A 15,564-nucleotide genomic window follows, 5' to 3' on the forward strand; every position below is an offset into this window, starting at 1 on the left:
TGTCCAGTCTAGGAGGCAGGTACCAGTCAATTGTACAGCCAGTTGATCAGTGACGGTGGCACATCTCTTGGGGCTCCAATTCTTCCCAGACAGTTCAGCTTCAATTAGTGCTCTGATGAATGAAGAAGGAAAGTGTCTTTGCCTCTATTGGGGTTGCCAAGCCTCGAAGATATCCAAGACCAACCACACCAGGGTGTCAAGACCTGCCGCTGCCTTAATGAGCTCCAGGCTTGCAGGCTTGGAGATTTATGTTTCTTTTCCGCACTTCACAAACATGAAACAACAGAATAAGAATCCAAAAGACTTTCTCTGGTATCTTTCTGTCACTAAGGTATTTCCTGTGGCCCATGATGACCTTGTCCCTAAGAATCAGCTCTATGTACAGCTCCTGTTGCCCTGGGTCTGAGAGAATGCCAGTTGATGGTTGGGGCTTGTTCTGATGAAGTCCCCATAAACTGTGTCCTCATAGAGACCTTCAAGGGATGAGAGCAGAGTCTGTGACCTGCATCAAAGCAATAAAACCAGGCCAAAGTGTTGGGTTTTCTCTTCTGGGCTCCAGAGGACCTGGAGAAGCCCACAGATATGGGGCTGAAGGAACACCGGAGAAGGGCAGGGGCCTGGGGGTGGGCTCTCGGTGCTGAATGAGGCCCCCAACCAAAGGCCAGCAAGGAGATGGGGACTCCCACATTCCAATCATGAGAAAGTCAATTCTACGACGTGAACAAGCTGGTTCTCTGGGGGATTCCACACACAGTCCTAGGGGACCTTGAACAGAGGCACCAGCTATGCCATGCCTGGGCTCCTGCCCCTGGGACTGGGGTACAACTGTAGCAATAGAAAGCTGGTACTGTGTCAGGCCTGGGCAGTCATCTGTCTACTTATGACCCCTAGTGATTTGTTGTTGTCGCTCAACTAGCAACACAGCTGTCTATGAGCAAGTGAACTACACCTAAGTACTTTTTATGAAATTTCACGGCACATCAGAGTGCTCCGCACACAGTAGGTATTGTCTCCGTTATGTAAATTAGGCTGTTGACCCTTCCTTTGTCCAGGTACACCAACGGGTCTGAGGCTAAGGTACATGTGACAGCCATGTGTTATAGACCTCTATGCGTCACTTAGACCCTAGACACACAGAGGGCTGAGGTCCCTCCCTCTAATTGTCCCAGGTAACCACAAGCTCCTGAGAGATTCTTGAACCGCCCCCCAGACCACCCAGCAGGCTTCAGAGACCACAGATCAGGTAGCACGTTCTTCAGCGAATATTTAATGGCTTTTAGAAAAATTCTTAGTTTCCAAGTGAAAAACCAAACCGTCCCCATGGTGCCTATCTTCTGTTTAAACAGCAAAGCAGCCACATAAGCCTCTCCATCCTCCCAACCCCCCCTCCCCAACTGCTCTCTGTATCACCCTTCAGCTCTGCCATCCGGTGGGTGCATCCATTCTTTAAAAGTAGACCAGAGATCAAAGCGGTGTTAGGCATTTACTACTTTTTATTCACAGGATTACAGAATATATAGAAGAATCAAGAGGCATATCATGTGTCCAATCTATTTTCCAAAAAGAGCTAAGTAGATACAGCTTTAAAACACATCCAGCATTGTCCGTCCACTGTAAAATCCACGTCCATACACGTATAAAGTATTATTTCACCTAAGTTGTGCATTTAAAAGACATAAAAACAGTACCAAACGGCATATTGGACTAGTTTATCACAGTTCTCATACATTCCTGATAGTCAGGGGGTTGGATAGGGAACGCATAGTTTCCCCGCTAGAAAGAGGTGGCTGCTGGCGCAAGCAATGAGACAGGGTAAAGAGCAGAGTGCTCGGCTGAGAGCCCAGTGGCCCAGTGATGTCACTGTTGTCTGAATCAGCATTACAGTGGATGCTGTTCAGTGATTGGCATGCTACGGATGTGCCTGGCCATCCTACCCTCTGCTAAGGCAACGGAAGTTATCATTGCTCTTTCAAGCTCATTCCTCCTTCCCCCACAAAGCATCCACTCCCAAACCATCTGCCCTGCACGCCTCCCCCACTTTTCCCATGGCGCCCCAGGTCTAAACCACCCTATTCTTTGCACCCGCTGCTAGGTTGCTGACTCTGCTCTGGCACGCTGTCGAACACAACCCTTGGCCCTGCCTAAGGAAGCAAGGAGTGAAGTCACACAAGGAGCGAGTCTCCTGCAGAAGACTCGGGAAGCTGGCTCAAGGCTTCCTTTAGGGGGCATGCAAACCAGAGCCCTTCCTGCAGACCTTCCTCTGGTTTGCCTGGAGTCCCCTAAGCCAGAGAAATCTCCATCGTGAGCACTCCCAGAGGCTCAGCTTGTAGAACCTCATATTGATTTTTTTTCCCCTAAAAACATGCAGCCTCATTCCACGAGAAGAACACAACACTGGCCCGGAGCAATTCACCATTGCTCCTGAGTTGGGGTTTTTAATTTCTCTCTCCTAGAACTCATCGTATCTGGTAGACACCATGACAAGAACCAGATGTGTCTAGCCTCAGTATTCCCTCCATGGCTATATGTGAGAAGACACAGTCATGCCGGCTAGAAATCCTCGCTAGACAACTGAAGCCATCCACCACTTCTGGAAGGCTTTCTCAAGCCTGGCTAGGCATGCCCCACAGTTCTGAGGTGCTTGCTAGTTGTTCGATGGCATTGACGATTGAACGGTGTGTGTCAGGCATGACTTTCACCCCTGGCTCTTCATTCTGCTTGTACGTAATCTACAAGAACTGCTGCTGTCTTCACTGTCATGGTAACAGAGTCTGACTTTGGGTGGGCACAGCAGAGCATTAGAAAGAGAAAATGCAGCACCTGTCGTCCACGGGAAAGTTCTAGCTTTGCTGCTTAAAACCGGATAATCTCAGGCAGGCCATCTACTTCGGTTCTGTGTCTATTTCCTTCTCTATGAAATTAGAATAACACCTGCCCTCCGTAAACCAAAGAGCTACATGTGACACGTGAGCAGAACACAGATGCACAGGCGGGAATGACAGGAAGCTTCCGGGATGCGAGCTGATCTTATCCACAGCCCAGGAACAAAGTGCTTGTCAGCCCTAAGGTTTATTTTTAGTCTTTATAGAAATCTACTGCGGATCCTACAGAGTCTGAGGACTAACCCTTGCTTTAGGTTATGGCCTTAAAGCCGCAGGACTGATTGGAGGGATCATCTTCTGAAGCCAGCTGCAGAGACGGACAAAGGGCGGGCTGAGCAGATGTCAGTGCATGGGTGTTGGGAAGGAAAGAAAGAAGAAATGAGGAGGGAGGAAGGAAGAGAGGGAGGGGGGAGGGAGGGAGGAAGGGGGAGAGCAGGAAGGAGGGGGAAGGAGAGACCAGTCCCCCTCAGCTGGACAGTCCTATGCATTTCTCTGCCTTGGGCTCTTGTTATAGCTGTGTGGGTGGGTTTTGTTATTTTACTGGAAGAAAGCATTTTGCAGAAACTGCTTAAAACTTCAGGGATTCTTGGGAGAGAGCAGTAAGATTAATGAAGCAGAGCTTCCCACCTTATGCCAAGAACATCTATGTTCCTTCGTTAAGTTGGCCAGAACAAATATCTCCTCCCATAGCGCAGGACTCAGAAGGCTGCAGACTCCAGTCTGGTATAAACTTGTCTTAAAAAGAAAACTCGATTGCTGGTCCTCTCATACCCCTGCTGCACCACCCACCAGGGTCTTTTTCACTCCCCAAATGCTTCATCCGGGTCTGACAGCCTGCCCCACCCCCAAGTCAAACCCCACATATCTTGGCTTTTTGAACTCTAAGCAATGGCCATGGCTTCACCCTGTGAGGAAGCACAGAGAAGCTGGTACCAGGCTCTGTAGAGGTGGCACTCTGAGAGATGCCCCTGTGGGTTCCTCTACAAGCGGTGAGAAGCAAAGGTGTTCTCTCTGCCTGACATTAGTGCTACGTGCCTGTCTGCAGGACCCATGTATGGAGGAACATGGCTCACCAGTTCTTCAGAGAAAGGAAAAGCAACCATCACACTTCCAGCCTCCAATAGGGAGAGCCAGGAACTCATGGGCAAGCCAAATGAACCAAGAAGACAAAAGAAGGCGAAGAACGCATACGTGTCATTTACGCTTAGAGCATTAAAACAGACCGCTCTTTCTATTTGCTTGGCATTTAGCACCAGCAGTCTAAGCAACCACACTATAGAGCCAGAGTTCATTAAAGTCCTTGATTCCCCCTAGGCTGGAAGCATCAGCCAGGAGTGCTGATTACCATCAATGCATAGCTCTCCAGTATGGCGTACCAATCATCCCCTGCTGCTTACAGTCAGGAGACAACAGACTCATTCGCATTTGTGGGGTACCCTCTACCTAGCTACAGCGAGGATGACCATTAAAACGACATCGTGCTGCAGTGGGACTCTGCAAAACACTCCCCTAAAGCAGCTGCTTAGACAGAATATCCACTGTGCAACCATCTACACAACCAGACCCCAAGCATTTCCCTGCTGTCCCCACAGGAGGCCTATTTTGAAATAAGCCACCTGGTCCCACACACAGACCTGGCCTATGAGATTACGCTCATCTGGTTCCAGCTGGTCTCGCCTGAAGCTCTATCAGATACCCCAGCACTAGCGCACGACCTGCCTCCTATTGCTAGCGTGCTGGAGGAGGGAGGTGTGTTCCCGTGATTTTGACTTTTGTATGTTCAGAAACTTCTGCAGGGCCGCACGAGCCAGCCACTGTGCACACCTACAACTTAACAAAGGACTGTTCCAGGAGGAAGGGAGGCAGGTGGGCAGGTAGGCAGACTGCTATTGAATCAATTACTTGAAATATTAAGTTGTCCAGAGGGCAAAGACATGCAACAATCAAAGGACCCCCTCTGGGTCTCAAAGCACATGGAGATCTGAGTTAAGTGCCCTCTGACTCCGTAAAATCTCACTTCAAAAACCCTACCCAATGCCCAGGAGATGGGAACACCTGTTCCATCCCTCTAAGGGACAGATGAAAAGCACCAGTCAGCCTTTGGCCTGCCTGCCAGTTACCCACAAACTAAAAGGAACGGCTCAGAGATTTGAGCGCTCAACGGATAACATCAAACACACATGATTGCTCCAGCCACCTCGAGGGTTACCTTTAAACCACACACACACACACACACACACACACACACACACACACACACAGGGAAATCCCTTCATCTTGGGCACATTCCAGGCTGGCCTAGACACGTGTCACCAGAATATTTTCTCTGTGGCAGAGGAAACGATGTTAAACATTAACCTATGAGCATACTCATGACAGAGATCGACCCTGATGAGGGCAGAGCCAAGGTTCTACTCTAAGGAAGATTCTGGAAGACTGGCCTGGCCATGACTTTCAGGAAACTAGGATGGCTCAAAATAGCACTGTGGAGTGTTCTAAGATTTTCAAACAAACAATCAGCAAATCTTTTCAGCTCACTTTGGCTTTACCAGTTCTTAATTGAAAGACTGCCTTATCAGTTTTTCTTAATTTCTTAATTCCTATCTTAATAGGAATGGAAAGGTCAGTGGAGTTAGATGGGTGGGGGTCTCTTGTCTTAATTTCACTAGAAGGGCTGGCCCATCTTGTCTGTTTTATCCTTTTTTATTGAAATTAAAGTAGAAGCACACTGCCTTCTAGATGGTAAAGATGCTGCGCTCCTGTCTCAGATATTACAGGCTTTAAGATGTCGCTTGTAAACAGCAGCATAGGCCTCTCATGCAATCAGCCAAAAGAAAAATGCAATCCCTGGTTAAAATGTGAATCCTAAAAGTTTGAAAATGTCTAACTATTTCCCCCAGTGCATTGTGAATTTTAGTTTCAGAGCTCTGAGCCTGGCTTATTTTATGATTTTTTTATTATTATTATTATTTCTTCTTGGTCCTGTCTCTCTTGTGAGAGCTAACACTACACATCTTTGAAATGCTTCTAGTCACACCTTCACAAACTTAAATCAACAATGATATGTTCAAAAATCTTTGTCTTCCCTTTGAAACTGGATGCAAAAAAGAAATCTCTCCTGTCGGTGGAGACGGCTGTGAAGGACCGAGGCGCCTGCACATAGATTTCTTTAAACTTTTTAAACTGCTGTTTCTCTTTATCCCACTGGTAGATCTGTGAGAACGTGTAGTCACTCCCCAGGGCCAGGTAGTGGTTATCTTTGAAGGAGAAGGGTTGCAAGGTCATAGCCCCCCGGGAAGGAAGAGCCTGGACCTCCACAAACTGCTTACTGTTCCAACGCATGACCCGCGAGTCCCCAATGAAACGGGTGAGGGAAAGGTAGAGGGTGTTCTGCATCCGGAAGCTCTTCACAGCCAGCACATCCTCCATATTGGGGATGTCACCATGGGGGACAAACTTCTTGGAACTTTTATTCCACTGCAGGATGATGGGGACCTGGGAGCGGCTAGACAGGATGAGGTGAGACTTCCCGTCGATGTCAACAAACTCCGCATCTGTGTCCCTGAACCACTCATGTAGTGACTGGTAGGAGTAAAACCCTTTGCTGTTCCACTTGTAAACTGTGGACAGCCCCGCTTTGGAGCTGTCGGCGATGATGAAGAAGGTCTCGTCGTCGATCTCGAACAGCTCAATGTCGTTGGGCTTGGAAATCCGAGACACCTCTATGTCTTGGAACTTGACAAACTTGGTCCAGCTCTCGTCGTATTTGTAAATGTGAGAGCCACCGAAGAGCTGGGCCACCACCACAAAGACCTGGTCGTCAATGAGGATGGCCTTGCAGCCCACGATGGACTGGCCTGTGGCCAAAAGAAAGAGAAGACGTTAGTGTGACTGCAGTGAGTGGTAAATCTCCCTCCGGACCATGGATCAGGCACCGCTGGCCTAAAGGTACTGTGTATAAGACACCGTGTGCTTTCTTGTGAACTTAAACCTAGACTGGCCAAATGACAATTCTATTTCTTGATACAAACCCAAAAAAGCTTAAAGCAAGGCCTGGAAGAGATACCTGGATACTAAATTGAGAGACCAAATGTTCATTTTAGTCACTTCCAAAGGGACCATTGGGAAAGATGAAGAAGGCGACTTGCAGTTGGGGTCTGAAACAGCCAAGCAGACCAAAGGAAAGCCAGGGCTCTAGAAACCTGACCTTGGTTGTGTTTAAATCAAATGTTAGGGTTGAACAGTGAGGTTGGTGTCTTAGGTATGGCTTCTATTGCTGTGATAAAGATACCATGACCATGACCATGACCAAGAGCAACTTTGGGAGGAAAGGCTTTATTTGATCATCTGGGTCCATATTACAGTTCATCACTGAAGGAAGGCAGGGCAGGAACCTGAAGGTAGGAATTCGAGCAGAAACTATGGAGGAAGGCAGCTTACCACCTTGATCCTTGTGGGTTTGCTCAACCTGCTTTTTTTTATACCATCCAGGACCACCTCCCCAGGAGTGGCACCACCCACAGTGAGTTGGACAACCTCCCCCAATATCAATCATCAATCAAGAAGATGTTGTACAGATGTACAGATACACATGCCTTCAGGACAGTCTTATGGATACAGTTTCCTCTTCCCAGATATGTTTAGATTTGTGTCAAGTTGACAAAAGCCAACCAGAGCAGTCCCTGGGAACATTGGGGAAAATACAGAAGAGAGCTTGCAGCTGGGGTCTAAGACAGCCAAACAAACCACATGAGAGGAGAGGCAGGGCTCTAGGAAAACCAACCAAGCCAGTCTTGGCCAGAACCCACAATCCCACAGATTCCTCTTTGGGGAATGTCCTGGCCAGTTTTATGTCAACTTGACACAAGCTAGAGCCACCAGAGAGGAGGGAGCTTCAGTTAAGAAAATGCCTCTGTAAGATAACACTATGAGCAAGACTGTAGGGTATTTTCTTAATTAATATTGGTGGGGGAGGGCCCAGCCCATTATGGGTGATGCTATCTCTGGACTGGTGGTCCTGGGTTCTATAAAAAAGCAGGCTGACAAACCCACAGGGAGCAGCACCCTCCATGGCCATCTGCATCAGCTCCCATCCCCAGGTTCCTGCCTGGCTTGAGTTACTCTCCTGACTCCCTTTGATGATAATCCGTGATGCTGAATAAACCCCTTCCTCTTCCCAGTCGCTTTGATCATGGTGTTTCATCACATCATCACTAGAAATCCAAGCTAAGACAGGGAGCATGAACCACTGCCCTTTCTCTGAGTAAACTTGTCAACTGCACTGATAGTTACACCTTTCTTGCATTTCGATGCATTTGTGCATCAAAGACATTTAATAACAGACTGAATTGTGGATGAAAATGATTCAAAAAAAATATTCCTCAAGCTATTTTAGAAAAGGGACCACCCTAAGTCACCCCAAGGGTGAATCGCTGGAGATTGGTTAAGTCAAGGATTAGAAGTCCAGATGTAGAGATGGCTTACTGCCAGGCTGCTTGGCTGGGCCTGGCCTCCATTCTAGTGGGCATATTTACTTTCTCTTACCCTCCTGTTAAAAAATAAACAGAGTGCTCGTTCTAGCTGTGCCCCTCTGTGAGCTTTTCTTCCTCAGGAGAGCAAAGATTTCTGCCATGGCTGGGGCTAGGGGGACTTCAGGAGTAGGGATTTCTCCATCTATAACAACTTTGAGGGAACTGTGCCAGGAAGTAGGGGTCTGGAGCAGTAACTAGGCCACTCATGATCAGAACTACCCTGACAAAAGAAACACTAGGGACCCCCTTCTGCCCTTTCACCATGAAGAGACTTGGGCAGGACTGGAGTGGGGTGCAGTTGCACTGAGAGACTAGGGAAGTGGCTCTGGGCATAAGCACAAGGATCTGAGGTCAAATCCCCAGGTCCTACAGTCCCCGTGCTCCTATAGCAAGATGGGAGATGGAGACAGGGGAAACTCTCCAGCTAGCTAGCCTGGTGCAGACAAACAACAAAAGAGAAATCTGTCTTGAACACCACGACAGGCAAGGATGGACATCCAAAGTTTTCGTCTGACCTCCACACATGCAATGTGGTACGCATGTGCCTGCACTCACACATGGAAGCACTCATATACCACACACATATGCACAGCCATGATGGGTGATCTTGCACCAGACATAAAATCTGCTGGTCTCTTGATCTTGGATGGCTCAGACTCCAGAACTTGAGAAAGAAATTTCTGTTGCTTATACGCCTCCCTGTAATAGCAGCACTAAATATACCAAGACAGTCTGACTGAAAGCATCATTACACACAGCAGCTGAAAGGTGGATGCTATATCCACGCTTCCACAGACAGATGAAGGGATAAACCAACTGTGGTCCATGGACACCAAGAATAGTATTCAACCTCCAAAAAGAAAGAAAGCCCGATGCTTGGTACAACCTGGACTAGCCTCGAGGACATTCTGCTAAGTGCATAAAGCCAGCCATGAATGGACAAAGCCATCAGTCCTCCTGCAGGTGGAGTCACAGGCACAAAGACTGGACATAATGGGATGAAGAGGGGAAGAGCTACTGTGTAGTAGCTACACTGTAAAAGAGACATGAAAACTGATCGCCCACAATGCCAGTATACCTAACACCACACAGCACAGTACACAAGAAGTGGTGGAGATGGTGTTTTGCACTGCATGCCTCCATGGGGCAGGGGGTGTCCTCAGGGCCTCTGAAGACATCAAAGGGTATACAAGACCCTTAGTGCATGGTGCTGGCACACAGGAGTGGCTGGCATCACACGATAAGTGAAGTAACTGAACTGTCCTGACAATCTCAAGACATCCCTCACCTCTTAACGCTTTCCCACAGTTCAGAAATGCCTGTGGAGTTTACAGTAGTCTGAGACCCAGCTCAGTATCACAAGGGACCCACTCCCACTCTGCTCTGGGTTGCCACGGGCATTCTCTCTACACTGGATTCCCATCCCCCACTGAAGAAGGCCACCTACCAAAGATGACTGCCCCTCCTTCGAGATCGTAATACCGTTTTGTCTTTTAATTTTCCTGGTAATTTGACCAAAGTGAATCTGGTCTGTAAATTACAAGGATAATGACCCAATTTCTGTCCTAAAGATTAGCTTTGGGGCTAATCAGTGGCTTTCAGAAAGGTATTTGTTTTTCTCTCTTTTATTGTTCTGAACTTCCCGCAACCTGATCTCTTGCCTTTGTTTAAAACAAACTCTTGAATTGTATTTTTCTGAGGGCAAAAGTGAGGTTCACCAAAGCAAAAACTGAAATCACCACGGGTAAGACTTAGGGAAGCGGGTCCTCGTAAGCAGGTCCCATCCTAAGGACCTGTTCCTGTCTGCTTCCTCTTCCCAGGCACTGCTGGAGACAGTACAAGTCCTACCAGCATGTTCATCTTGCCAACGAGACTCAGAAGAGCTAAGCAGTTCATAGAAAGTCACATAGCCATATGTGATTGCACCTGGGTTTTAAGTCTAGATCACCCGTACTCCATCACTAAAGTACCAAAAGGACACACCCAAAATTAAAACCTATGCTGAAACCAACATTAACGGGTAAATGTTAATATTTTGATATATTTCCTTAATCTTTAGTCTATTATCAATATCTATATATCACTATATCAAATATGCTTTTTAAAAAAACATTGGGGGTTATACTATATACCTGCTTTAAAAAAATCTGCTTTTATGTGTATGAATATCTGGTTATCATATATGTACATGTGTGCCTGGTTATCATTTCTCATTGCAAGCCCCAGGCATCCAGCTGTCTCTGCCTCCTCAGAGCTGACATTATAAGCACAAGGCACCACATCTGTCTTTTTTTTTTTTTTCTTAATGTGGGTTCTGAGGATCAAACTCAGGTTCTCATCCTTGCCAGCAACGCTTTCCCAACTGAGCGCTCTCCCATCCTTAGAACCTACTTTTTTCACTGAACCCATGTGCAGTTAGCTATCTTCTACAACTGGATTTTTTTTTTAATTACTATGTGTTGGTGCTGGAGAGATGGCTTAGAGTTTAAGAGCATTTGATGGTTTTTGTTTTTGTTTTTATTTTGTTTTGCTTTCCAGAGGACCCCAGGTTAGGTTCCAAGCACCCACATTGCAGCCATCTGTAATTCCAGTTCCAGGGATCTTATGCCATCTTCTGGGTTCTGTGGTCACCAGGAATGCAAGTGGGGCACATACAAATAGGGAGGCAAAACACTCATAAAAATAAAGTATAATAAAACTAAAAGAGAAAAAAACCCACAGCACTATGCAACATTATACCACATGAATGCACCAAATCCTATTTAACTGATCCTATACTACAGGACAAAGCCGTTCGAATGTGTTTCATTATTGATAATTCCTTCCACATACCATTAAATAAACATGCTTTTAAAACCTCTGACAGTATTCTCACATGTAAAAATCTGCTAGCATAAATGTTGGGTGTCTTTTCTAAGGCTTTAGGGCTTGAACTACCAACATGGCTCTTCAAGAACTCCCACTCTATAAACAGCAATTCTAAATCAAGCTTCACTTTTCCCTGGGGTGGAAAGGCTGGCTAAAGAGGTCCCTATCCCTAAGGGAGGCCTTAGAAGTCTGTCTGTCCTAGAGAAGGATTTCAATCCCATGGCCCAGATGACCAACCTACGAGTATGTCAGTAGCAATAGAGATTGAGTGTGTGTGTGTGTGCGCGCGTGTGCGTGTGCGTGTGTGTGTGTGTGTGTGTGTGTGTGTGTGTGTATACACTCAATATACACTCATATGTCTCTCTGTCTGTCTGATTGTCTGACTGTCTGCCTGTTAGTATAGGAACAAAGATTACAAGTTTGAACACGTAGAAGTCACAAAACAACAAAAATACAAAAAGAGTGAGAAAGGAGGAGAGGAAGCCGTGGGCATTGATGTGAACACGAATTTTCTCACTGGAGACAAAGGAACACCTTACCAGGGCCCCAGAAGAGAAACCAGGTGCCTCTCTGATTCCTCCGACACTCCATCTAACAGGCACACACTGAGAACACACTGAATAGCTTAGAGTCACCCATGACTGAGCAAGATGATGGAGGAGGAAGGTCCTGCCCAAGGAGGCAAGAGCCATCCACTCTCTCCCTACTCTTGTTTATGGCCAGTGGCTCCACACATGGCTTTGCCTGACCACCCAAGCCAGAAGGACTCTTTCATACCAAGCTAAACTTCAGCTCCCAAGGACAGGCACATATTCTTCCCCTGCCTGAACAATTCACTCGCAGAAGTCTCAGCCAGTTCTGGGGTTCTCTGTGCCTATAAAAGTCTCAGAAGTCTTAGCTGAAGTCAGAAAGGTACGGTCTCTGATGGAGGAGAGCTGGTTCCATTTCCACCATAGTGGATAAGGCTACCATTGGCCTCAGGGTCTGCCCACTACACAATACCTATTACATCCTTTCCAGACCCCAAGGCCAATACTACACTAATCCCATTTCATTGATGAAATAGAAGCCACAAAATTCCCACTGGGCAGATGAAAGAAACCTCTGAACATTAATGATCTTGCCCAAATACTATGTCCCCACCAGCTAGAATGCAGCTAGCTCAGAGAAATGCCCAATAAAGAATGCATGAAGAACGAGTGATTTACAGTTGCTACCAGTGCTAGAGTTTTAAAAATAAAATCTTAACCAAGAGACATGAATCTCTGGGTGGGAGGAAAATCTACTTTAGCAGCTGGGCTGGGTCAAACACCTTGGCTAAGGACCACCTCCAGAGAGGAAGGCTCACCTTAAGCCATGCTAATGAGTTAGGTGGACTAATTAGTCTTTTAATGAGATTTTCCCATCCCAGAATCCTCTCTTCTGGTGCAGAAGCTCGCAGACCCAGACCACAGCCGAGCAGGTTCATAAGCCTGATTTTCTGAATTGGTCAGATAAGGGTCTAGCTTTTCCTTTTCCTCTCTCTTTTCTGAGTCTGCTTTGCGCTACTCTTCAGCCTTTGGCTTCTTCCTTACCCTTTAGAGAAAGCCTTCCTCCCCACCGCGTGGCCTCTTGCTCACCTGTATCTGACTGCCCCAGCTTAAATGGCATGGCTTTTTCTTCTCCTTCGTTTACCCCTCCAGGCAGCTGCTGAGACTTAGAGCTGTGTATCCTGTACTGCTCCTTCTAATACTGATAACGTTCTCCTTGTGCTTACATTTGAGCTCATTCTTAAAACCTTCTATAAATGAGACTAAAGGGGGACCCCAGTCTCCCCTGCATGGCCAGCTGCCGTGAGTGGCAAGGGCAGGTGAACAACAATACTACTCCCTTCTGTCCTCTTCGGACTGGGACAGGGACACGCATAAAGGATAGGTTCTGCCCCTGAATGAATAGAGTAGGTCACTCATAAAGCTGTGCCAACTGCACTGTCACAGAGGCAGGAGCCAGCCCATGCAACCTCCACCAAGCGCTAAGCCCAAAACCACGAAGCCAACTCTGCCAGGATATTAAGCTCTCTGTGCATCCTCTCTTTCCCTTGCCGCGGTCCAGGTTCAAGGTCCTTCATGCAGATCTGCACTGGGTCTGAGCTTCTAAACTCTACACCAAGGACAGTGTGCTCCACATCAGAAGGCCAGGTGTCTGTGGCAGCAGCAACTAGCTCATCTGAGATGGCATCTCCTGGGCATCGGGGCTCATGATTAGACTCATTAGTAGCCCGTTCCCCAGGGGTGAAACACCGTTTCTGCCTACCTATGCGCATGCATTTGCTGTATAGCCGCTTGTGCCTGAGAAACTCCTATGATCTTCTCAACCCAGACTTTGTACCAGATCCACTCCAGAGAAACAGTTCAATGCCTCCTGGAGCCTGGGCAGGACAATGGTCAGACTTTCAGAGTGCGGTTTCTAAACGCCGGTATCAGTTACATGGACAAACTGAGAAGCCTGAAGGATTGTTTCTATCCCTAATTTTATCCTTTTACTTAAGAAGCAAACAGATAGCTTGTCTTTAGTATCACTAAAACCCTCAGAACTCATATATCAGGATCGAAAGAAGCCAAAGGTTTGAACTTATGACCAGTCCATTCTCATTGCTATGCTTTTAATGAGTGTGAGCAGTGATCATCATGACCCAGCAAAGGAGCATGGGAGTGAGCACTGGGAGGAGGGGTGGTGTGTACATGTATATGTGTGTGTGTGAGTATATGTATGTGTATGTATGTATATGCATATGTGTGTGTGTTGAGTTCATTAGTTAATAATCAGCTTAACAAGAACAAAGCAGTAACTTAACTCTGATACAGACAGGCCACCCTAACTATGCAAGACCATTGGATTCCCATGGGACTTCATGCCATTGAAGGAAGAAGCTCTCACCGTTCTCATGGAGTCGCCACCTCCCCTTTTCCAAAAGGATCTCCACCAGTGAGAAATCACCACCTGAAATTCTACGCTCATCATCTCTAACCATATGGAGAAAACTTTAGAGGGACCATTAGCGTGGACTGGAATGTAGTCCCTGCCTCCCCTCCAGCTAGGGCATCAAGCCTTCCCTTGACGGCGGCAGGGGGTGCTTCTCCTCACAACACACCTGTGATATTGTCATAACTCCGGAAATTCATTTCTATGTGGTCCCACTCCAACACCATGCAGTTCTCCATGCTGGGCTGAGCGATGGCCACGTACACATCGTTCTTGGAGTTGAACGTGTCTACTGACACCGACTGGTACGGCAGAGTCTGATGAACGACAAAATCTGAGAGTGGGTGTTGAAAAACAAATATTAGTTCACAAAATCCCAGGGAGAGTTCCAACTGCCATCCTCTCTGCTTGGCTTCATCAGTCTGGGGACCTGGGGAGGAACAGGTAACTCCACACTGCCCTGGGGAACGTTCTGCTCTGTAGACTCTGAAAGATAGGACTGTCAGGTCCATGCAGTTTGTGATACTGCTTCCTGGGGACACACCTCCAAGTTACCAACAAGGTCTCAATGGTCTAAGCAAATGTGGCAGACCTGGCTTTCAGAAAGCCAGGGCAGAAAGAAGGTGGCAGGAAATACATGAAGCTGGCATGCAAATTATTCTGTGAAAGGGGATGCTGTGTTCTAGTAAGTTCTGAGAATGCTAAGCCTCTAGCTCTCTCAGAGCAGCCCCTGCAGGAAAGAAAATGGCTGAATATAACTTGATGATATTCTTCTCAAACTCACTCAACACAGGGACCCTGTGGTCACCCATGATTTAAACCCAGTTCCACAAACCCCTACCGGGAAACAGCGCCCCTGCAGGCCACAGTGAGTACTACACTCCAAATAGGGCATGCATAAGTTTGGGAACAAATACCTTCTGCAGTGGTCTTAGAGGTTTAGGAAGGGCCCCCCTGGGGAAGTTGACAGGAACCTAAATGAGCTCCCTGGACACTGGTCTTGATGTCCCGTGCCTATGGTCTGGGCATCATGACATAGCAGCAAGCAGGCACAGAACTCTGCAGGAACATGTGGCATGGGGATTGAGTGTTCTCACCCACAGACAGTCCATAACCAACTCTCTCTGAAATTTGGGTATGGCACAGAACTGCCAAGGGACGAGGGGCTAGGGGCATGCCCACAGTGCTAGCATCACCTGTATGTGGAGGAATTAGAAATCTAGAAAAGAAACAAATTTTTAAGACACATACACACACACATCAAGATGTGTGGAGCATGCCTCTAATCCCAGTCCTCAGGAGGCAGGCACAGGCAGATAGGT

At 47.2% G+C, this 15,564-nt stretch overlaps 1 protein-coding gene across 3 annotated transcripts in view; it reads right to left on the reverse strand.

The window, feature by feature from the left end:
* Positions 1-1,475: 1,475 nt before the first annotated feature.
* Positions 1,476-15,564, reverse strand: part of Lgi2 (leucine-rich repeat LGI family, member 2) — a 32,790-nt gene continuing 18,701 nt past the window's right edge. Inside the window, exons 6-7 of one of the 3 annotated variants that reach the window (NM_144945.3) lie at positions 14,412-14,672; positions 1,476-6,739 (exon numbers count right to left, since the gene is read on the reverse strand). In NM_144945.3, coding sequence (NP_659194.1) covers positions 5,922-6,739; positions 14,412-14,672 — 1,079 coding nt within the window. In that variant the 3' untranslated portion in view covers positions 1,476-5,921. The remainder of the gene's footprint in view (positions 6,740-14,411; positions 14,673-15,564) is intronic. The other 2 variants (NM_001310604.1, XM_006503965.3) reach the window with 2 other exon arrangements.

Source organism: Mus musculus, chromosome 5 (assembly GCF_000001635.26).
Source record: "Mus musculus strain C57BL/6J chromosome 5, GRCm38.p6 C57BL/6J".
NCBI lineage: Eukaryota > Metazoa > Chordata > Mammalia > Rodentia > Muridae > Mus > Mus musculus.